The 23,599-nt window shown below is 41.0% G+C and overlaps 1 protein-coding gene across 3 annotated transcripts in view; it reads right to left on the bottom strand.

Moving 5' to 3' along the window:
• LOC135698454 (uncharacterized) overlaps positions 1-23,599 on the bottom strand; it is a 300,826-nt gene that overhangs the window by 59,298 nt on the left and 217,929 nt on the right. For all 3 annotated transcript variants that reach the window (XM_065218452.1, XM_065218451.1, XM_065218450.1), the window contains exons 3-7: positions 15,981-16,153; positions 15,687-15,759; positions 14,725-15,492; positions 13,918-14,631; positions 4,004-4,210 (exon numbers count right to left, since the gene is read on the bottom strand). In XM_065218452.1, the coding sequence (XP_065074524.1) occupies positions 4,044-4,210; positions 13,918-14,631; positions 14,725-15,492; positions 15,687-15,759; positions 15,981-16,153 (1,895 nt within the window). In that variant the 3' untranslated portion in view covers positions 4,004-4,043. The remainder of the gene's footprint in view (positions 1-4,003; positions 4,211-13,917; positions 14,632-14,724; positions 15,493-15,686; positions 15,760-15,980; positions 16,154-23,599) is intronic.

Raw genomic sequence — 23,599 nt, 5'->3', positions numbered from 1 at the left:
TGTAAGATCTATCACCGATTCCTAGTCCTGACTACTTCACTAGGGGAACCGGATTTTTCAGTAATCCAAGGAACACATCTTAGTCCTTGTTACTTTTTATGCCTTGTTGATAGTGACAAGACACGGCTTTGTCCTCCGATGATGAACTTGAAACAAGGAAATAATGAGTTAGTTGTCTTCATCTATGTGATTCCTAATCTTCAATCCGTTGTTCCCTAGTTTGAAGTGGTTAAGACTAGGGTTCTGATGCATGGTTATTATCGGTGTCATTCCTTAATTTTGTTGCTAAGGTATCCAATGTTGACTGACAAAGGGGTGCGCCTTTGGAGGGTGTTTCAACACTCCGAAGGGTATTAATAGCGGGACCTTTCAATTAGAGTCGGATCCTTGCGATAAATGCGAGAATGACAACTGTAAAAAAAAATCGAATTCTTCATCATTTCTCAATAGTGATCGAGTAATACAACATGCACTATACTAAGGACACGGGATATACTACAATAGATCAAATGACTGGTCGCAGTGGTGTTAGGTCCCGAACAGAGGAAAAAAAATGAAACTACTTTGACCCGCTTTACCTACTTTTGGGTTCCTAAACTATAGTGCCGAGATGAGTGAAAAGAACTTGCTTTTGGGTACTTTTTTCTTACCGTACATCCTTTCCTTCGGTTTTGGCTTCCTTATGAGCATGAGCATGAGCATGATTGACCGCCCACAGTTGCTACTCTGTTATTGCCAGGCCAGCTGTAATTACACAGAGAACCAATAGACGATGCTTGGGACTAGCAATCATCCTCAATGTGTAAAAACTGGTGATCTCGAATTAGGCAATACCAGCACCAGCCGCGCCTGAACGCATGTCAAGAAAGGAATGGGTAGGAATGTGTTGACGTGACACTCGCTTTGATGAAAGCCGAGGAGTCATCTGCACTTCCACGAGGAATCACAAGGATGTTGGGTAAGAGGGTTGGGTTTGCAGCAGGATTCGTTTTGGCAAACGATAAGCTGAATTGATGTCCTAACGATCGTTTAACGCGAAGGAGGTTGGGATTGAACCCACGGTCTTCTGCTCAGTAAGCAAAAACGTTTGCTACTAGGCAAACGAGCTCCTTTTTAATCATCGAGTTGCTGTTATTACCATGTAGTCATATTAACAAATAAAACGATTGACGAATCTTGATGTGGATGGGCTTGAGATTAGACTCAGGATGTTCTGCTCAGTAAGCAAAAACGGTTACTCTAAGGCCACCGAGCCCCTCATATCACATCATACCGTTACTCAAGTTGTTATAACTATTCAAACCCGGCACCGACGACAACGAAAGGTTTAGCAAAATACACGATAAACAAGCGATCTTACCATACATTTTTAATATGAAAGGACCTGGGACCACGTTTTTCTGCTCAGTAAGCAAGCCACTGCAACCGACGATCTTTCAAATCCGAAAACAAAAGGCTACGAAAAAGTTTTAAGGCCTTATTAAATTCCACTATTACGCGACGTTCAATGTTTCGATTTGCTCTTTACGCATTGTTCAGGCAATCATAACAAGCTATGACCGACGTGACGATTATTTAAAGTAATATGAGTAATCCTTCGGTTTTGGCTTCCTTATGACGCTATTAGTCGCACCGTTTGCCGAGTCGTTCACGTACTACTCACAATTCCGCCACGCTCAAAGCTAATGCTCAATGGTATCTAACGGTGGCTGATGACGTCTGGATTACGACGAGCTTTTTGAGTGTGTTGATTTATTTCCTTTTAATTCCGTTATAATTGCTTACCTTTTGACAGCAAGCAAGCAATTATAACGGAATTTAAAGGAAATAAATCAACACACGCAAAAACCTCTTCACAAAGAGATTCCATTAGGAGGTTCGACAAAATTAAAAGATTAACCGGATTACGAAATTGACTCAACGGTCCTCATTCGGGATTGACCACACCGTAAGTCTAAGATATGGCACACTACGGGGTCCTGCGGGCATAATAGGGCAGCATATTGGTAATTATACGTTGGAACGGTCGGGTTCTGATCCATGGTATGCTTACTTGGTTGTCCTTTTGCTGACTACTCCTTCCACTATGTTCCTTACAGCACACTTTTAATAATATCTATCACCTACTTATTTAGCTCTTCTTTTCTTTCCTTTATTTAACGTCGGTCTCTGTTCCGCAACCTGGTGCCAATGACCGACGGACATCGTTTGCCATCCATTGACGGCAATCGAATGTGCAGGAAGGCAGCTTCCACACCTGCGTAGAATATCGCACCCATTCATTCAACACACATGGTCCGGGACTAACGGCTTTACTTCCCTTCCGAAGGAAGACGTGACCAGAGATTTTTATGCCTCAGAAAAATCCCACCGACCTCGGCTGGGATTGAACCCAGACAAATTGGGATGAAAAAGCAGTCACGCTTACCACTACACCACCCCTGTAGATTCATGAAATAAATCACTGTTTAAATAGATTTATTTAAACTCGAATCTTTTCACATCATCATCTTTGCGGCAAATGCAACGCAATAGGCCTGGCCGTTTTGATGTTTGTGTCATATCAAAAATGTGCTGCAAACATTAATGTTGACAAGACAAATTATTATGCGTTATCTAACATCATCATTTACCAGGATGATTTATTTTATTAAATTAGATTAGATTAGATATATTTGAATTTATTTTGATTAACGGAAGTCACCATTTTGGACTACGAAATGATGTTAAAAGTTAACTATATCTATTTTTTTATATGGTAAAACTACTATACCATGTTTTCGTCGTATCCAAAACTCTAGCGATAAACCTTGAATAGTTGATCAGCCAGCAGTAAAAACTTGTGAAATAATGATGCTCATCCTGAAAGGTTACAGATTATTGAACTTTTTCGGAGAGAAATAAGAATCAGGATGTCGTATATATCCGTAATTGTGTTTCGGGAGCAGTCAGAAGAAGTTTGGATAATAATCAATCTAATACACAGTAATGATCCACCATATGAGAGAATATCTGATTATTTGAAAGTTTTCTGACTAATGCCTGATCATTTAGATTTGAATAGCGAATATCTGTAGACCTTTGATTGAATTTTTTATCAGTTATAGTTGATTTCCCATTCGTTTCTTCGTTCTGCAAGGCTGTCAATAATTATGTTTTATCACACTTGATAAAACAAAACACTTAACCATACATCTAGTAGGGATAGGACCGATCATAATTATAAATCAATAAATAAATCATCTAAACTGGTTCATTTTCCCCTCCGTACCGATATGATTTAAATTGATATCAAGAATTATGAAGAGTACACGCCCTCCGTTTCTACAAAGCAAACAAACTCAGCTTTTACACCGAACATCTTTCACTTTATGGATCAAGCGTCATCGTTATCATTTTCGCCGATTCCATCGTATCCAAAAACACCAAATCAATACAGTCCAATTATACAAATTTAAACGACATTGATTCATTGATAGAAATGAAATCAAATTTCCGCACATTTGTATTTCACACATCAATCAAATTTGAAATCACAGCTTCCACAATTACATGGCGCGAATTCCACGCGCGAGCTTCCTCGGTGTGCCGCCTCCAACCCCCAGTAACGGATCAGGGTGATTCGCATGAACGAAATCATCGTTCCAATTTCGGAAAAGCTTCTGAATAAAAAATTACACCGAAATACCTTTCACACCCCTCCCCACAATCGATTGGCTTGGCAGATCGATGATTCGAATTCCGCGTATGTATCTACCACCTCTGCTATCTGCGGCATTCCATCACTTTGATATCGATATTATTTCAACAAGAACTGAGGATACCTCAACACACATGGGGCATAGCCCGAGAAATTGATGTACAAACTCGTTAACGTTTCCAATCTGCTTTTTTTCCATTCGGGTAACTTTTGGGTGAAAAATACCTTCATTACCGATGGAATACAATCCATCAGCAAATTTTCGAATTTTCATCATTCCGATTGAACGGGCGGGTAACTTACCTTATTCGACAGCAGTTGGATCCGATTGCTGGGCATATTATTAAAATCCGGCCCCATCCAGGATGTCCGGCAGGATCAACGGGGGACAGTTCAGTGGCGTGCAGGTCACCCGTGGTACCGGTTCGCTTTCCGGCCCCGCCACACAGACACAGTGCAGGCAGTTTCCGGTTTCCTGCTTCAGCACCGCACCGACCTTGTACGATACACCTGTGGAAAGCGGAAAATGCAATGAGAAAGGTGGAACGGTGTGTTTGTTTGATAAGGGTTTGACGTGCTCGGAAGAACCGCTAATTTCCCTCCACGTACATATGTTAATGGTTTGTCAGTTCATAAATTATCCAATTACTGGCGAAAATCTAATTCAGTGAATACAGATTAGTGTGCAACAATGTGTGGCACAACTTTGACCGCCTCGCAATGGCGTTTTACTTTCATGACCTATTCCGACGAGCGGTCCGTGCGAGTGTGTGAGTGGTGGTGAGTGTCTATGTTTGATTGAACAATTTGAACAAGCAATCACGCACTTCCGCCTCATTTAACAACCAGAGAGCGCAGGTACAGAAGCCTTCCAAACCGTTCTCGGTCGTTTGTAATTTCAATCAATCACCGATCTAATGAGCGGTTTATCCTGACATGCTAATCCGATCGAGAAGTCAATCCAGTGCACCACACCATTCCAGGAATGGCAACGATCCCAGGTGCGTTATCTTGATTAAACAGTGTTTGTGCAGGCAGAGGGAAAGTAGAACTTCTATTCAGCGTGATTACCTCAGTAATTTGTGAACAAGAGTTGCCTGTTTTGGTGAGCCAGGGTTTAATAGGTGGTCACCAGGGACATGCAGGGACGTTCCGATATTGCAAAATAACGTTACATATTTGATTCGATATCTTCATTGTCTTCTTCATTCCTTTGTTTAACGTCAAGAGATGAACCAGCCTCTGGCTGAAAGTCTCGCTAATAAAGATAACCTAATCTAACCTTTATTTAACGTCGGTCTCTGTCCCGCAATCTAGTGCCAATCACCGACGGACATCGATTGCCATTCATTGAAGGCAGCTTGCACACCTGCGTAGGATATCGCACCCATTCAATTCAACACACATGGGCGGGACCAACGGCTTTACTTCCCTTCCGAAGGAAGACGTGACCAGAGATTTTTATGCCTCAGAAAAATCCCACCGTCCTCGGCTGGGATTGAACCCAGACTCATCATTAGGGTGAGAAAGCAGTCACGCTTACTACTACACCACCGGCGCCGGCTGATTCGATATCATTACAGTGACTTCTCATTTTTGACAACACGACCTCATAGCCTATTTCAAGATCCACAATTGAAAAGGTCTCATCCTTTTTTGTAAGCAAATCTTTTTGAGCCCTCTTTTCGTTAACCGGAGCTCGTCTACGCATACCAACAATACTATCGGATAGGGGAAGCTTTCACCTATCTGATGGTGAACTGGGTTTGAATATGTGGGTGAGCTCCAATTCCGTTTCCAATTTCGATTCCTATATGTTATATTGCAAATTGAATCCGATGGTCGTTTTTTATACGTTTTGTTTACATGGTACACGCAAACCAAAACTGCATTACATTGAATATTAGTTGCATTTCCGATCATCCTCCGCAGCGAATGATATAAGTTGACCATGCAGACGATGTAATGACTTTTTGTCCTTTTTATTTCGTGTCCTGTCTACGCTTTCGACAATACCAGCAAGCATTTTATTTATAACATTTTAGAACAACGCACACACTTGTCATGACCAGGGCGTCACAATATCAGCTTCAATCGACCAAATCGATGCGACGAAGAGACTGCTGGCTTTCTTTTTCTGTTAAAGTCGAACAGCTTCGCAGCATTCTAGAACCTCAGTCGGCGTGCACAAACAAATGTTCAATCGCTTGTCTCTCTTTCTCCCGTCGCTCCATTGGTCTTCCTTTCAAGCTTCGTCGAAACGGATGAGCGAAAAAGCGCTCGACTTTGATAGTTTTCTCTTTCATGAAACACATCAACAGAGGTTTCATGACGTATATGACGGAAAATGAAATAACACATTTAAAGCATTTCTCACGTCAAAACACTTGAAGATTACTCGTCATATTTCTAATTTATCTTCCATCCATATATTTATCTAAAAAAAATGATCGAAAACGGGACACAACGCATTTTAAACAAATTGAAAGAGCGGTGATAGAGTGTTCGTGAAAGGGGATTGAAAGCCATATTGAGGTTCGTTTAACTAGAAAATCGACGTTAGTTACATTGAAAGCGATGAGCAAAGCAACGACGAGAAGTTCCACAGGCAGCCTTTCCTTCTAAGCGTCCTGCTTTTTTATTTTCGTTTCTTGCTGATAGTCTAGCTAGGCGTTATAGAAATGAAGCGTCGAACACGTATGTATGAGAGAAACAAAACACGAGTTCATTTTAGAGCTTCAAAATTGTAGAGCCCTGGTCATGACTCTCTCCGATTCCCGTTCAGCAGAAAAAGCATACGAAGTCGAGTATGAGATGAAATGAGCGCTTCTTATTCGTTTTTAACCTATCGATATTTCGAAGCATGTAGAGATCAGCGGCGTTGGTGGTTCGATTCCAGTTAGCAACCTTTTCTCTACTTTTGACATGGACTTCGTACAGGGGGTAAATCGAAAATCTAAAATTGCGACCATCACGAAAAGCTGTTAGGTTTTGAACACTTATAACTTGGTCATTTATAGATGAAAATAAAATTCAAATACACCAATCGATAGGAAATAACTCTACGAATCTGCTGAAATAATTTCTTTTTCAGCATGATTCATTACACTCCATAATTTTTCTTTCTCAATTTGCTCGCATTTAACCGCAGCTCGGTATATTGTATCATCCGTTGTGGTCTCCACTAACATCCTGCGATGATGAATCCCTCATAATTTTAAACAAATCTTACATCCTTCGGTTGGGTGTACATGTGAGAGAAATTCAAGACACTTCCATTGATTTTTTCTCACCAAGCATGTATCGCATCCTGGCATCAAAGTCGTTTCGGCCCTGTGGTCAGAGATAGGGCGAGGGTCTCCCAAATTGACTCTTCAAGCGAGTATGCGTGCTGTTTCGGTAATTCTTCTCCTGACGATTGTCTGGCTTTCACCTTAACACCCAAAATCATTCAAAATGCATCTTTGCCATGTGACGGACTAAATGCTACTGGAACTGCTTCGAACTTGCGCATTTATTACCAAAATGTACGAGGACTGCGGACGAAGATCGACTCCTTCTTTCTAACTGCGGATGATTCAGAGTATGATGTTATCGTATTAACTAAAATTTGGCTCGACGATTGCATCCTATCTACTCAATTATTAACGGATCATACACGGTATTCAGAACAGATCGAAGCCCATTGAATAGTCGAAAAACTCGGGGCGGCCGAGTGCTGATAGCCGTATCATCTATTTTGTGCTGTTGTATTGATCCGACTCCGATTAGTAATGCTCTTGGGCAGCTTTGGGTTAAAATCATGCTTCCCATGTGTGCCGTCAGCGTTGGAGTGCTTTATCTGCCACCAGATCGTAGAGATGATCTGTTTCTCATCCAGCAGCATATTACATCTATTGATTCCGTTTTATCGTGCTAGATGCCTCATGATGTCGCTTTCCAGCTTTGTGACTATAATCACCCTCAATTGCATTGGATACCTTCAGAAGATGGAGGTCTCAAAGTAGATTCCAGCAGGTCTCGACTGACGACAGCTAGTAGTATGTTGTACGATGTATTCTGCTTCCATAGCCTGACACAGGTAAATGGCGTTGTGAGTTCCAATTCACGGATTCTCGATTTGGTACTCATTAATGATACTGGGTTACAAAGCTGTTGTGTTTCCGACGCATCCAAATCACTCGTTGATACTGACACCACACACCCTGCTATTGATGTCACCGGTTATTCACGAGCCACTTCATAATTCTAACCAGTTTGATTTTCGTCGGGTAGACTACGACCTGCTAAACGATGCACTGTCCTCGATCGATTGGGAATTCCTGGATTCTGAGCTGGATCTGGATGAAATCGTTGGTGTTTTCAACACGGAAATACGTCACGTCATCGAAGCTAACGTGCCTCTTCAACGTCCTCCATTGAAACCACCTTGGTCAAACTCCAGCCTTCGCCAATTGAAGCGCCGTAGACGATCTGCGCTTCGGAAGAATAGTCGCAATAGGTCTCAACAGTTGAAGCATCGCTTTGTGCATGCTAGTAACAAGTTTGCTCGGTACAATCGTATTCTGTATGCTCGGTACATTGATCGAACGCAAAGGAACTTTCGTGTGCATCCGAAAAATTTCTGGTTCGTACGAAACGTAAGGAACATGGATTACCTACATCCATGTACTTTGATGAGCGTTCTGCTAGTTCAGCGTCTAGTAAATGTGAGCTATTTGTCGATCACTTCAAGAATGCCTTCTCAAATACATTGACCACGCAAACGCAGATCGACGCTGCCCTCAGTAATACTCCGTCGCACAGCTTTGAACTTGGAATTTTTCAAATCACCGAGGAGCACGTCCAAAAATCTCTACGTAAGTTAAAAAAATTCGGTATCACCTGGTCCTGATGGGATTCCTTCAACCGTAAAGGAGGAATGTTGCCAACTACCGCGAAATTACTTCGTTGAGTGCATGCTTTAAACTTTTTAAGATTATCGTTAAATATATTCTCTTTGAGGCTAGCAAGAACTGCATATTCTGTTCTCAGCATGGATTCTTCCCGAAACGATCAGTCACTACAAATCTCACACAGTTTACTTCACTCTGCATACACTCGATGAACGCTGGTACGCAAGTAGATGCCGTGTACACAGATTTTAAAGCTGCATTCGACCGAGTGAACCATGATATCCTACTTGAAAAACTTGAGAAACTTGGACTTTCCTCCGACCTAGTAAACTGGTTTAGATCGTACCTTTTTTTTTTTTCCTTTGGTTTGTTTTTTTCCGTCGATCTTGTTTTCCGTGCTGAGCACCAATGCTACCGACGTGCCAGGAAGGCAGCTCACACACCTGGACCCTACCTATCGACCCATCAACTCATGAACCGGTGACCAACGGCTTTTCTTCCCCGGCCCCCGAAGGAAGGCGTGATCAGAGATGTTATGCCTCAGAACATCCCGGCGGCGCCGACTGGGATTGAACCCAGGCCTGCTGGGGTGAGAGGTAATCACGCTTACCACTACACCACCGGCGCCGTTAGATCGTACCTGACTGGAAGGTTTGTGAAAGTTAGGATCGGCTCTTCATATCCAGATGAATTTTTCATTCCTTCCGGCGTACCGCAAGGAAGTAATCTAGGCCCGCTTCTCTTCTCGTTTTTCATAAATGATGTTTCATTTGTTCTCCCACGGGGAAAGCGAATATTCTATGCATATGACGTAAAGATATTTAAGGTATTCACTTGTATTGAAGACTGCTTGGAGTTGCAACGGTTATTGGATTTGTTTGAGGACTGGAGCAAGCGTCATCATCTTGATTTGTGTATAGCCAAATGCAACACGATCTCATTTAGTAGAAAGCGTCAACCGTTCAACTACAAGCTATCTGGGCAAACTCTCGAACGCATGGATCAGGTGAGGGATCTTGGTGTGATATTGGACCGTGAACTCACTTTCCGACCGCATTGTGAAGATGTGTTAGCAAAAACTAACAAGCAGCTCGGGTTCATCTTTAAGCTTGCTGATGGATTTCGCGATCCTCTCTGCCTGAAGTCCCTCTAGTATGCTCTATTTTGGAACCTGCCGTAGTAGTATCAACAATCAATACGAAACTATCGATTTTGAATTGGCTCACTACTTGACTAGCCTAATGGTCCCAAGCAAATCGATTAACGTACCCCATTCTAGTCGAAATTCTAGTACTACACAATGTTTGTTTTGATTTGTTATGAAAGTTTGACAGATAAAATGAGGGGTTTGTGGATTTTCCTATGTTTCGAGGGGTGCATCGATTAGCTTGGGACCGAAGAGAGTACCAGAGCTGAGCCAAAAAGTTGAGCACGTTTCTTCGGGACTACTAGTCTAAGAGTTACTTCTATGGTAGTATGGTGTCCATACAATAGAAACTGCATCGATCGCTTCAAGGCTGTACAGAAAAAATTTGTGCGCTTAGCCCTCCGACACTTACCCTGGCACGACGCACTGATTCTTCCTCCATATGAACATCGCTGTATGCTGCTGGGAATTGATACCCTGGAACAAAGAAGATCGACTATGCAAGCTGTATTCGTGGTTAAGATGTTGACCAACGATATTGACGCCCCAGATATTCTCGCTGAATTGAATATATATGTTCCAGAACGACCTTTGAGACGACGCAATTTCTTGCATTTAGCTAATCGTCACACTCGTTATGGACAACATGATCCAATCAGATTCATGACACTTAGTTTTAACGAAATCGCCAGCAGATTTGACTTCAATAGTTCTGCCACCACTCTGCAACGCCAACTTAATAATAATCATCGATATTGAATCGAAAAATAATGCAATCTGTCAAATAATTAACTAGGAAAATAAATGTGCTACCTGGTGTTTTTGTTTTGTTTCATGATTCGCCATCATCTACACGACATTGGTTCCTGCCATCTGACAAGTGACCTGTTTGCAGTTGCCAACTAAAAATTGTTTTATTGATTGATTCACTTTAAGAACTTATTTATGTTTTATTTATAATCTGTATACCATATAATGCCTTGTTAAAACGTTAATGTGTACTGTTTTGTGAAAAGATATGGGGTTTTTACGTCTTTTTGAGTCAAATGTGCTATCTCAAATAAGCTTTTCCCCATCCCATATTTCATTTCGACTTGAAGTCAGTTGAAATTATATAGAATAAATAAATAAATAAATAAATAAATTAATATTACAGGAAAATTTCTGAAAATTTTTAGAAGTTTTTAGAAGTTCATGGAACTCCAGAAAAAAAAACAAGGAAGTTCAGAGCTATTTTGAAAACTTCAGTGATGTTCCAAGAACATTAGCAAAATTAAAAACAAAATTCCGAGAGCTACAGGAAAATCCAGTACTTTGGGGAAGTTTATATGTCCCTTTGAGAACATAAAAGCAGATCCATACATTTCTAGAAAATTTCTTGAACTTAGATGAAGATCAGAGGTGAAGTTTTTGATCTTAATCTAATAAAGTTACATTAACATCAAGAAAATTTTAGAATACTTCACGTAAGATCAATGATCTTAAGAAAAGTTCTGACAGCGTCGAGAAGGTTCTAAAAACTTAAGCGCAGTTCCATGACTGTCCGGAACATTGAGGTCACATGAGGAAAATTCCGAAAACTAAACCACATTACGAACAAGCATGGGAAAATTCATTCAATCACGCGAGCACCACGGAAACAAAATAGCAATCCTCACTTATAAACACATTGTCGATCGAGTATACATTCTTCCAACCAAGCGACTCTGCATCAAGACTCGAAACTGACAGCAGTAGAAGGAACGAAGAATAAACTTAATGGCAGCCGAACAAAAAACCAAGCACAAACGATTTAAATATGCGAGTGAGATATTTTTTGTTTGCTCAGTGATTTAAATCAGTTGAAACAACAACAGCGGTTTAACAGTATTTGCGTTACGATTCACGTGTATTTGTTACAATATAATACTGTTCTCCAAGTTAATACCAATTTAAATGTGTCAATTTATGTTTAAAGCTAGAAAATAAAAAGTGATTCTTTCTTTAAAACTCTTACTCAGCCAAGGGGTAAGTCACTCAGCACATTGTGCCGAAATTAGATTCGGCACAGCATGGGCACATCCATCGGCTCACCTTCGGCACAATCTCGTAGGCATTGGATAGTCGTCAATCAAATGCGAGCACTGCGTCATTGAAGTTGTTCACAGCATTACGTGCTGTTTGACTGTATATTCATGAACATCCTCTAATTGAATAGACCAGCAGTTCACTTATAGATCTAAATACGAAATGTAGGTTCTAGAGTGGGCTCAAGAGAAAGCTGCAGTTAATCAGACCTCATTAGCACCCTTCATTCAAATAATTCTGCAATTCACACAAAACAAACCACAGAAGTCATATTCATCATTCTCTATATACGGTCTCTAACAATGTTCCCCACCGGTTCCAACCCTTTCCGGCCGCTGATAAACCGTTGCTTTTCACATCATGAAAGGCTAGGTTTCTGGACTGCCTTTGGGGGCATTATAAAACCCTAAAACACAGGACTTCTATTATCATATGAACACAAAACACCACAATTTTGCACACCAGCCACTTCCCGCGTCATCCTCAATCCCATTTTTGCATGCGATTTCAAACCAAAACATTCATTCAAACCTAGGGGTAAGACAGCTTTTGATAATGAGTCGTACTGGAGTAAATTTTGTCATATTCATCATTCTCTATATACGGTCTCTAACAATGTTCCCCACCGGTTCCAACTCTTTCCGGCCGCTGATAAACCGTTGCTTTTCACATCATGAAAGGCTAGGTTTCTGGACTGCCTTTGGTGGTATTATAAAACCCTAAAACACAGGACTTCTATTATCATATGAACACAAAACACCACAATTTTGCACACCAGCCACTTCCCGCGTCATCCTCAATCCCATTTTTGCATGCGATTTCAAACCAAAACATTCATTCAAACCTAGGGGTAAGACAGCTTTTGATAATGAGTCGTACTGGAGTAAATTTTGAGTAACTCTGAGTAACTCGAGTTGCTCAATATTCAATGCACGGTGACATAGCAACCTGTTTGTTTTGTGTGTATTCCACGATTGTCAAGCAAAGACGTTTGACGAGGAAAATCTACGTCCATCATTCAACAACATTATATACCGGATATCCATCCACAAAACCTGGGTCGCAGCATGCAAATCTGTGAATGCTTATTATTGGTTGACGATGATAATTATTGGATTTTCAAGTGAATCATAATTTAACGTCTTGATGCACATTGTTGGCATTCCATTGTGAACATTTTGGCAGATTGCATACCCACCAACAAGATTCAAAATGTTTCAGTGCCCCATAAAAGTTTCACTTCACGTGGCATCGAAGATTACGGCTTTGTGATTCCAGGACTGTATTGTCCACGAATGAAAACCGATTTTTTTTATGGTAGTACTTTTTGTCATTCTTCGCATCGCGTTTTACTCGTGTAGTTGTAGTTACTACACTCAAAATCATTCATGTTCAGAGCTGGTAAATATCACAACCATCATGTGACAATGAGAAAACAGGTCCTCTCACTATCACGAGACGAAACTACCTATCATGAGATTTCTTGTCATTTTCCAATGATCTAGCATTCATGAGAATAATTGTCATACGGCTTTGGTATCAACATTTTAACTGATGTAGATAAATTAAGACAAGCAACAGTATGAAATCGGTAGAGTGAATATATTTTTAAAATTTCCGCTGTACAAGTAACAATAATATCAATAAATGAGCTAGTAATAGCGATGATAACAATACTGTCACGTTCTGTCATGACGCAAAAATCGATGAGATTTTGAAGTAAATCTCTATCATCGTTTTTCCATCCAATGATAGTGACAGAAGTAGGTATCTCTGTAAATATCGCGTAAGATCTTTCATTGAAAATGACATTTGTCAGCCCTATTCATGTTACGCTCAGCTGTCTGTTTTGCTTAATTCAGCATTCAACGAAGAAAATAGAAGAGATGACGCAATGAGAATACGAACGAAATCAGTGCGGCTCGCACAAGCTACTGCTCGTTTCTGATATTGCAATTCCACAATTCCCGTAGAGTTCTCTTCAAAATTCTCTTCGAATCATCCCAACTCTCATCGAATTTCTTTAATAAACGGAAACTCTTTGACTATGACATCTTTGTCCACAGGAAACTCTCTCCCAACTACATCCCTGCCATTCACACACTAACCCATCACAACGCAATGTAGCTCCGGTGTGCTGCTAGCATCCGCCGTCACACTACTCGCGGTTGACGTCGTCGTTGTCGCCTTAACCAGACCTCCTCCACCACCGTCTCCATCCCTTCCCCCACTTGTCCTCCGGTAGCTGCCACTGCTACTGCTGCCACCGCTCAAACCAGGCACCGCCGGGTAGATCAATTCCGTTTGATTATCGTCCAGATAGTCACCGTCCACTGTCGAATTGAGCACATCAATAACCGATCCGAACGATGACGACGACGACAGAGACGCAAACGGTGTCAACGGTGGACTTCCTCCGGCATCCGCCGAAAACCGACTTGAATAATTCGAGTGTTGTGTCACATTGGTTGTCAATGTTATCAAGGGCGGAATCGGTCCACCTCGGTTACTATTGCTGTCCGGCTCACTGTCACCTTCTCGGGCCGATGAACTAGTGGCCTGATTGGTGCCGAACTGTTCGTCGTCGTCCAGTGTGCCACCGAGAACCAATGCCATCGGCTGGATGGTGGTAGTCGAGCCTAGGGGTTGCTGTTGGTGCTGCATCGAGGGCAATCGATTCATACCGAAGGCATTTTCCGTTGCCTCCATACTGTTGTCGTCAAACATTTCCACGTGCCCAGAGGAAGTAATAATGTAGTGCTGCTGTTTGTCGTCTTCCGGTTCCTTGATCATACCGAAACCGAAGCCGCCGAAGTTTTCGCCTGGGAAGAGATTTATTTGTTTGTGATTTGCATTGATACGCTGAATGTTGTTGCGCGGAATATAACAGTAATAAACAACCCATCATAACTTACCACTATTTCCAACGGCTTTCAAATTGCTATGCCCTTCTGCTTCCCCACTTTCATCGTCATCCTCCTCATCGCCTTCGTCATGGTCTTCATCGTCACTTTCGTTCTCATCTTCGTCGTCGTCATTGCTTCCCATACCGAGTCCACCTCCTCCTTCTCCTCCCTGGAAAGCACGGCCATCATCATTCAAAATTCGCATCCCGTCGGCAGGAATCCTCTCAGTGACCGCGAGCACCCGGGTCCGACTTCCGTCTTCCAATCCGCCCTCGATGTGGCCGTAGTTTATCACGTACCCTTTGCTCTTTGACTTCCGGAATGGCTTTTTACCACTGGCACCATTAGCGAGATGTAGTGGCTTGACTTTTTTCAGCGGCCCACCGTGTTTGTTCCGCTCGGTGGCAGTGGTAGCACCGAGCAGACTGGTTGCATTTTTCCCACCCATCGCCGGCCGATACATCATGATGGGAGGCGACTGTGGAAAGGAAAGAATGTTTTGCGGGATGTTCTCCGGTGGCGGTTGAGGATGAACTATTCTGACGTTGACGTTGTCCGGTTGATCCGGATATGACGGAGCTGCGCTAGAAGATATTGGTGTGGTAATGGTAGTGGTGGTCACATCATCGGTCGATCTCGACGGGGGAGGCGTTCTTGTCGAAGATGACGCGAAAGCAACATCCGTAGCAGCCGGTTGTGACTGCGGTGCCACTGGTGTGGTCAATTGAACGCCGCTGCCAAGTGGACTATCGTTAAGATCCGGTTTGGATGGGACATCTGTCGAGAGGGAAAAGAACATCGAAACGTGAGTGATTGGCATGGATTTGAATAGGAGAGTGTGGTATGATTCATGCATGGTGGAAATTGATGTTCAAGATATCATGAAAATGAATGGGGCATACCTATCAACGTCTGTGAGATGCAATGGATGCTGAAAATACCTACCAATCATAAAATAAAAGCAAACTCACCACACTGCTTCCACCAGCAGAAAATTTCTCCGTCGATGCAGAGACAAATTTCGCACGGATCATATCGCAGAATCTGCGAAAATCAAGAGAAAATGGAAACAATTATTATTCGGTGCATTGGTTCTATTGTTCTTGTTCTTCTTTTGTCTAAAAATAATCCGCCTGCGTGGAAATCGATGGTGGCTGGCATTGTCTACAACCCAACCAAGTTTCCGTGCCAATCATTTTCCGATCCACCACTAATTGCAACCTCAATCATATTATAGTTTTACTCTTCGTTCGCTGCATGCCCACCTTTTGTCCGTGATCGTATTTAAAATTGTCCGCCACGCAGCTCTCAGCCTTCTGCATCTCGGGCCGTTCGTCATTTATGATGTCCGCCAGCATGCCCTGGTCGTACCGGGCTTCGGTTTGCTCCGTGTCCAGATCGATACTACTACGGTAGCCGATTTCATACTTCATGGGCACTGTAAAGATAGAGAATAAAAAGAAAACCAATCGTAAGAAAAAAAGGCTTAATTATTCAAAAACGGAATAATTAATTAAACTTCCAGCGCAAACTCAAACCACGGTCCTTGCGGGACAATGGTGTCAAGAGGAAATCCGGAGCGGAAAAGGAACAATCACGCAGTATGGCAAAAAAAGCAACCAGCTCTACTAAACTATTAAGTGTTGAGAAAGAGGCGTTTCCTGTTGTGGAGAAATATTATGCTACCATTTATCATCAGGAATGGGGTTGGACCGTTTTCCCGCTCCTGTCTGCAGCAGCAGCAGCATCTACCAACAAGAAAACCACACACAAACGTCGGCCGTCGCCATCCATATCGTACTTTTTCGTTGGAGATGAAGGTGGTTCGAGAAAAGCATCAACACCAGAAACAGCGATGAAAATTACATTCGCAGCAAAAAGAGTGCAGCTTGGATAGAGGCAAAACGACCCATGGGGTATCATAATTCCACCCATAGACGGCACACACTCACACTGACACAGAGTTCACTATATTTATCATAAATTTCAGATGCTACTTAAAATTGCACCAGACCAGAAGCTGGAACCAGTTTGGATCAGGAACTTTTGGTAGGGATTTATGGATTAAACTTGTTTAGTAGGTGCTGGTTCATTGAGGGCGTACAAAGGAGATTCAATTTTAACGATCATCTGTAATAAATGTTCGTCTTCTTTATGGCAGTCAAATATCATACGCAAACCGTTTTCTGGAGCGTCTTTAAACACTGTCGTCCAGCTTCGTCCAACCCTCCGCATCGGAACTGCATCACTTCATGCACTTTGACAACCATTGAGCTGTCACTATAATGTCATCGAGTCATTCCTCTCAAACCCATTCTTTGCTAACCACAAAAAAAGTAGAGTTAAAACGTTAGAGCTAGTAAAGTTAAAGTAAAGTAACCCCGTAACGTGGGTAGATCATCTTTTCGTGGTACGTTACGGGATGTCTGCTTCTTTCCGTGTTGGGTATTTTGATCACTGCGACCAATACTTAGATCGATTGTGATATATTCCCCGTTTTAATAATGTTTTATCAGCATGTCGTATCACCATTTTGCGAAGCGACCGACATAGACTGACCGAAAGCATTTTCCCAGTCAGATATTACATTTCGAATGAATTGCACTGCTTGGCTGGGAACTGAATTCCAAATATCAAAGGTTTCTCTACGCCTCTTATTGAAGATTGCTGTACAAGAGCATAGCAGGTGTTCAGAGTTTGTTGTTTTTTTTTTCAATGCCAGATAATCGAAATGTGTCCTCTTGTACTTTTCATATTAGCTTCAAGTGATATTTACATGGACAGTGTCCTTTTATTAAACCAGTGTACATACTGAGATCTTTCTTTGATAATTCAAGATTTTTTTTCATATATTTATTTAATAAGGCTCAATCGAATTAACTTTACAGAGCCGATGATTATTGTTCATTATATAAAACATCTTAAAGCTACAACACAATAAACACTTTATCTTCCGCTATCCAAAAAGCCTCCTTCATCAGAACGGGAGCCGCTTCTAGTGGTTTCAATATATGGCAGTATCGCCAACGGGGAGCAGAGTGCTTCCATTGCAGCAATGGATGCAAAACGTGGCCATCACTCACACACTCATCACGAAACGGTTGCTTTCCAAAGTCGACGACGCATCGACCGAAAGAACTGCTGATGAAGAACACATTGTAATTAATGAAAAAAAAATTGACTCTTACTTTTGTAATAAGTGCTATATTCGCACTCCTTGAACGAATGTTGCTGACCTGTTTCAACGCTAGATGGTGCGTGAAGTAATATTTTGCAGGTCTCCATTGCAACATTTGGAAAAGGCATGAATGGATCATATTGTAAATATGATATATTTGGCCTTAGGCTAGTTCATCTCTATCCATCACTATTGAGAAATGATGAAGTATTCGATCTAATTGAAAGGTCCCGCTATTTATACCCTTCGGCGTGTTGAAACACCCTCCAAAGGCGCGCCCCTTTGTCAGTCAAAATTGGATTCCTTAGCAACAAAATTAAGGTATGACACCGATAATGACCATGCATCAGAGCCCTCGTCTTAACCACTTCAAACTAGGGAACAACGAATAAAAGATTAGGAATCACATAGATGAAGACAACTGACTCATTTTTTCCTTCTTTCAAGATCATCCTCGGTAGACAAAGCCGAGTCTTGTCACTATCAACAAGGCATAAAAAGTAACAAGGACTAATATGTGTTCCTTGGATTACTGAAAAATCCTGTTCCCCTAGTTTGAAGTAGTCAGGACTAGGAATCGGTGGTAGATCTTACATCCCGTAACGTACCACGAAAAGGTGATCTACCCACGTTACGGGGCAAGAATAAAGATACAGCCAGCAATAATTTCGTGTTCGCCCGTTACGGTCGATCCAGCATTAACAAATGCACGTACCATATGGAATGTTAGCTAATACCATAGAGGTAACTCTAAGACCAGAAGGTCCCGAAGAAACGTGCTCAACTTTTTAGCTTAGCTCTGGTACTATCATCGGTCCCAAGCTAATCGATGTACCCCTCGAAACACAGTAAAATCCACTAGCTCCTCATTAATTCTGTCAAACTTTCATAGCGAATCAAAACAAACCTAGTGCAGTACTATAATTTTGACTAGAATGGGGTACTTGGGAATAGGCTAGTCAAGTAGTGGGCCAATTTAAAATCGTTAGTTTCCACCGGTTGTTAATTCCAAATACTGATTGTAAGCAGATAATTGGCCACCTCTTGGAAACACTCAGTTTTCTGTAGGTCATAAAAGATCCGGAACATCCGTAAAAGTGGTCAATTAATGAAACCGATCGTAGAGCTCCGCGATTTTTTCGAAACCACTCATAGACGTCTATTCTGAAGGAATACGGAGTTTTGATCGGAATATGGACTCTGGCGACTACGGGATAGTCCTGATCACTCGATTTCGAAAACATTCATAGACGTCTCATCAGAATGAATTAGAAGTTTAGACCGGAATATGTTAACCAGTTAAAGTATACTGTAGTTTAATCTATTAAATATGTTTACTATTTCACACGCTAAAAAAAATCAATTCTCCAAAAAGTGCACATATCTTTTGAATGAATTGATTCCTTGACCCACAACCCGACGATTAATATCGAGACTCTTATAGGTAGTATTGGTTTCCTGCACCTTTCTAAGTAGAGGTTTGATAAATTTTCCTTCCTATCCCCTGCGATTGTGAAGACATGGAAAGGTTATGTTAGTTTTGAAAATATGGTTGTGATTCAATGATCCCTACGCAATCGAAACATTGTACGTAGCATAACGAGGCATCCAATTTTTAATTTTTATGGAGACGTACCCATCCCTCCAAAAAGTGCACATACTCAACGGATGGGTAATTTTTATTTCCTGTTACTCAAATTCATCAGCGTTCTCTCGTGTAACGTATTTTTAAGTTACTCATATATCTTTGCGTTTGTGAGTAACAGCTGCTCATATGAGCGTTAAAAACTGTACCCATTCATCAGTAAAGTGAATTTTTGTTCCCTCAAATGAATACCTTTTAGCCTTCAAATAATAGTTACTTCATTTGTAGGTGACAGTTACGCATTTATACGTTACAAATTTAACGCATCATGTGCATCTTTTTGAACAATTAAACAAACAAAAAGGGTATCTTGTTTTTAGCCTGTGTATTTTTTCAAGACACTAGAAGATGTTCACGATTCAAATTCCGGTCACAACTCTGAATTCTTTATGATAAGACGTCTTTAGGAGGTTTAAAAAAAACCCGGAGCGCTAGGATCAGATTCATTAATTGATCACTTTTACGGACGATCTGGATCTTCCGATAAACCATTCTGTGATCCCAAGGGTCCATATTCCGGTTATAACTTCGAATTTAATTTGATAAGACGTCTATGAGAGGTTTCGAAAAAATCGTGTAGCTACCCGAGAAAAGTTAAATATCCAATTGATAACAAGTTCTATTACCCGGTTATCACTTTTTGATAACTGAATATGTTATCATTATGGTTGAATTTACAGCCAACATAACAAAAATGATAGCAAAAAATTGCTCGTTGGATATCACAAAAATAACTTATTTTGTTATCATTGATAATATCTTGATAACAAATTCTGTAAGGCATACAAATTTATTCCATAAATATCAAATCATGTTATCATTTTGATCTTTTTTTTTTCCTTTGGTTTGTTTTTTCCGTCGATCTTGTTTTCCGTGCTGAGCACCAATGCTACCGACGTGCCAGGAAGGCAGCTCCAACACCTGAACCCTACCTATCGACCCATCAACTCATGAACCGGGGACCAACGGCTTTACTTCCCATCCGAAGGAAGGCGTGATCAGAGATGTTATGCCTCAGAACATCCCGGCGGCGCCAACTGGGATTGAACCCAGGCCTGCTGGGGTGAGAGGTAATCACGCTTACCACTACACCACCGGCGCCGTTATAAAGCCTTACACTGAAATAACTGAAATATGATTAGGGATTTAAAGCCTAGGGGAAGTACAACTTGATCTGAAGTAATATTTGATGAAAAAATTGCTTAAATTAGTAGTTATTATAATTTTTAGTATAAATATTAATGATATTAACTGTCAAGCGGAAAGCTTTAAAGTAAAAAAATAACAGTGTAACTTTAACGCATACACTTAATGACGTTGCACCGTTGTTGTTTATGTTTACTGCTGCTTTCTGTTTGTCATAATTTTTGCCCAGATTTTCGTTTTCGATACCTCTGATCGATTTCGACTTCGGCTTTTCATGATAAAAACGGTACTGGACGTTCCCCCAGCAACAAATCTCTCTAAGTTGCATGCTCATGGTGAATCGAGCGTAATATGACCACGGAACCATCACTCTGGGATTCCGTTAACAGGGGCGGCGTTGTCAATCGATTCCAGTTCCATCGGAGAACAGCACATTGGTTCACAGACGATGAAGAATTCGTGGAAATTAATCCCTGGGAATGGCCGATTATGTGCACTGAGAATAGCTACCAAAAAAATACAGAACAAGGAGCGGATTTTGATGGTGGTGGCCAGCAAGATCACAAAGGCATGACTTGCCTCTCGTGTGAAATACATTTTTGATTAAACGAATGTCAAATGTACACTTAAAACCAAAATAGTCAAAAACAAACAAAAAACAACTGTCAGACTAAGTATAAGATTCGCAAATAACACACATATTAAAATATTTAACTTGGAGCTGTCCTTCCCCTAGTTTAAAGCACTATTTTTAATTGTTTCATTGCGAATAATATTTAAAGTTTTGAACTAACCTTGGATCCTTAATAAATATATAATGGATTTTTCATGATAACAACTGATAACAAAATTGATCAAGGCTGATAACTAAATAAGTTATGCGATAACAACTGATAACAAAATAATATCTGGGATAACAAGACTTGTTATCTAGATGATATCGGGTTGTTATTATACTTTGCTCGGGTATAGGATCAGTTTCATGAATTGACCACTTTTCGGATGTTCCGGATCTTCCAATGGACGTGGTCCTCTGGGTCCATAATTTGGTCACAACTCCATATTCAACCTTATAAAACGGCTATGACTAGTTTCAAAACAAACACGGAGCTCTAGAACCAGTTTCATTATTTGACCACTTTTAAGGATGTTCCGGATCTTCCGGTGGAGATGTCCCAGAATCCTCATATTATAAGCTTTCAAATGACATATAGAATCGTTATACTCGATAATTAAAAGTATAAAATAATTGGCTGTTCCAAAAAAATACGTTCAGCATGTACTACACAAACAAAATATAATAATTCAAATTTAGAACAACCCTTATGATTATCCTTAGGATGCATATAAAAGGTTTAAATTAAATTTGGCTGCACTTAGCTGCGCTACCGACTATACGGTTACTTGAACGACATGGAAGGTGGTCATTTTTAATTTTTAATTCGTCGAATAGTTATTTGACCCCTTTGAATCCGGTTGAATATTGTTATCTAAAATCTACCTTCATTGTCAAATACTAACATTTAAACTGCTTGCTGGCGATTTGTTATGTACAAAAAAGTCAAATACTTGCATAATATTGCATGTGTGGTTCATTAGGCCAAAATCCAGTAGGCAGAATGGGTCCTTAGGCCGAACTTAGAAAAGTAAAGTAATGAACTGATTCATTGGAAAAAATTCCAACACTCCGATACAAATTCTCAAGGTGACTGTCTCCCTACTTAGACATTGAAGGCATTAAAAATATTGAACTAAAAAATATTTTCAGAATTTAGAGGACCTTTGAAAATAGTTTTAAACCACACATATTAAAACAAATATTTTTGATTTGTAAAATGTTCACCCTTCTGTGTCTAAAAAAAATAAGATCTAATTATATAAATAGGATCCTGAATGTTGTCCTGATTTTCAAATCACCATCTTAAAAAAGTTTCCATGGTTCTGGGACTTCGATAAATTAAGAGATCATGGACGTAAAGGGTGATACGGTCAAAATTTGGTCAAGGGAAAACGCGTGTAAATCGGTGAAATCGTTTATTTAAAAAATCAAATTAAATTTCTTTTTCAAGTTCAATTAGTATAAAATTCAGGAAAAATATTCAGTTAGGCTTCCGCTTTTCCAAATCCGAATTGCCGGGCCTTACGCTTGACCCCTGCCATCAGATTTTGTACAGCCACCTTGTCCACCTTCTTCGCCACAGAAAGCCAGTTTGCCTTGAACTGCTGCTCGCCCTTAGCAGTTTTTTTGGTCTTCTTTAGGTTCCGCTTGACAATAGCCCAGTATTTCTCAATTGGGCGGAGCTCTGGCGTGTTGGGAGGGTTCTTGTCCTTGGGAACCACCTGCACGTTGTTGGCGGCGTACCACTCCATGGCCTTTTTACCGTAATGGCAAGATGCCAAATCCGGCCAAAACAGTACGGAACAACCGTGTCAGGAAAGGCAGCAGACGTTTATTCAAACACTCTTTCACGTAAATTTCTTGGTTGACAGTCCCGGAAGCTATGAAAATGCTGCTTTTCAAGCCACAGGTACAGATGGCTTGCCAAACCAGATATTTCTTTGCGAACTTTGACAGTTTCATGTGCTTGAAAACATCTGCTACCTTTCCCCTTCCTTTTGCCGTATAAAACTCCTGTCCCGGAAGCTGCTTGTAGTCGGCTTTGACGTAGGTTTCGTCGTCCATTACCACGCAGTCAAACTTCGTCAGCATCGTCGTGTACAGCCTCCGGGATCGCGCTTTGGCCGTCGTATTTTGTTTATCATCGCGATTTGGAGTCACTACCTTCTTGTAAGTCGATAGTCCGGCTCGTTTTTTGGCTCGATGCACGGTTGTAGACGATACACCCAGCTTATTTGCGGCATCTCGGAGAGAGAGGTTAGGGTTTCGCTTGAAACTACCGGCAACTCTCTTTGTC

Source organism: Ochlerotatus camptorhynchus, unplaced genomic scaffold (genome assembly GCF_037179485.1).
Source record: "Ochlerotatus camptorhynchus isolate MF236.1 unplaced genomic scaffold, CSIRO-AGI_Acam_v1.1 ptg000086l, whole genome shotgun sequence".
NCBI classification, from domain to species: domain Eukaryota; kingdom Metazoa; phylum Arthropoda; class Insecta; order Diptera; family Culicidae; genus Ochlerotatus; species Ochlerotatus camptorhynchus.
The sequence above is the reverse complement of the archived record's forward strand: the minus strand, read 5'-3'. Positions and strand labels throughout refer to the sequence as shown.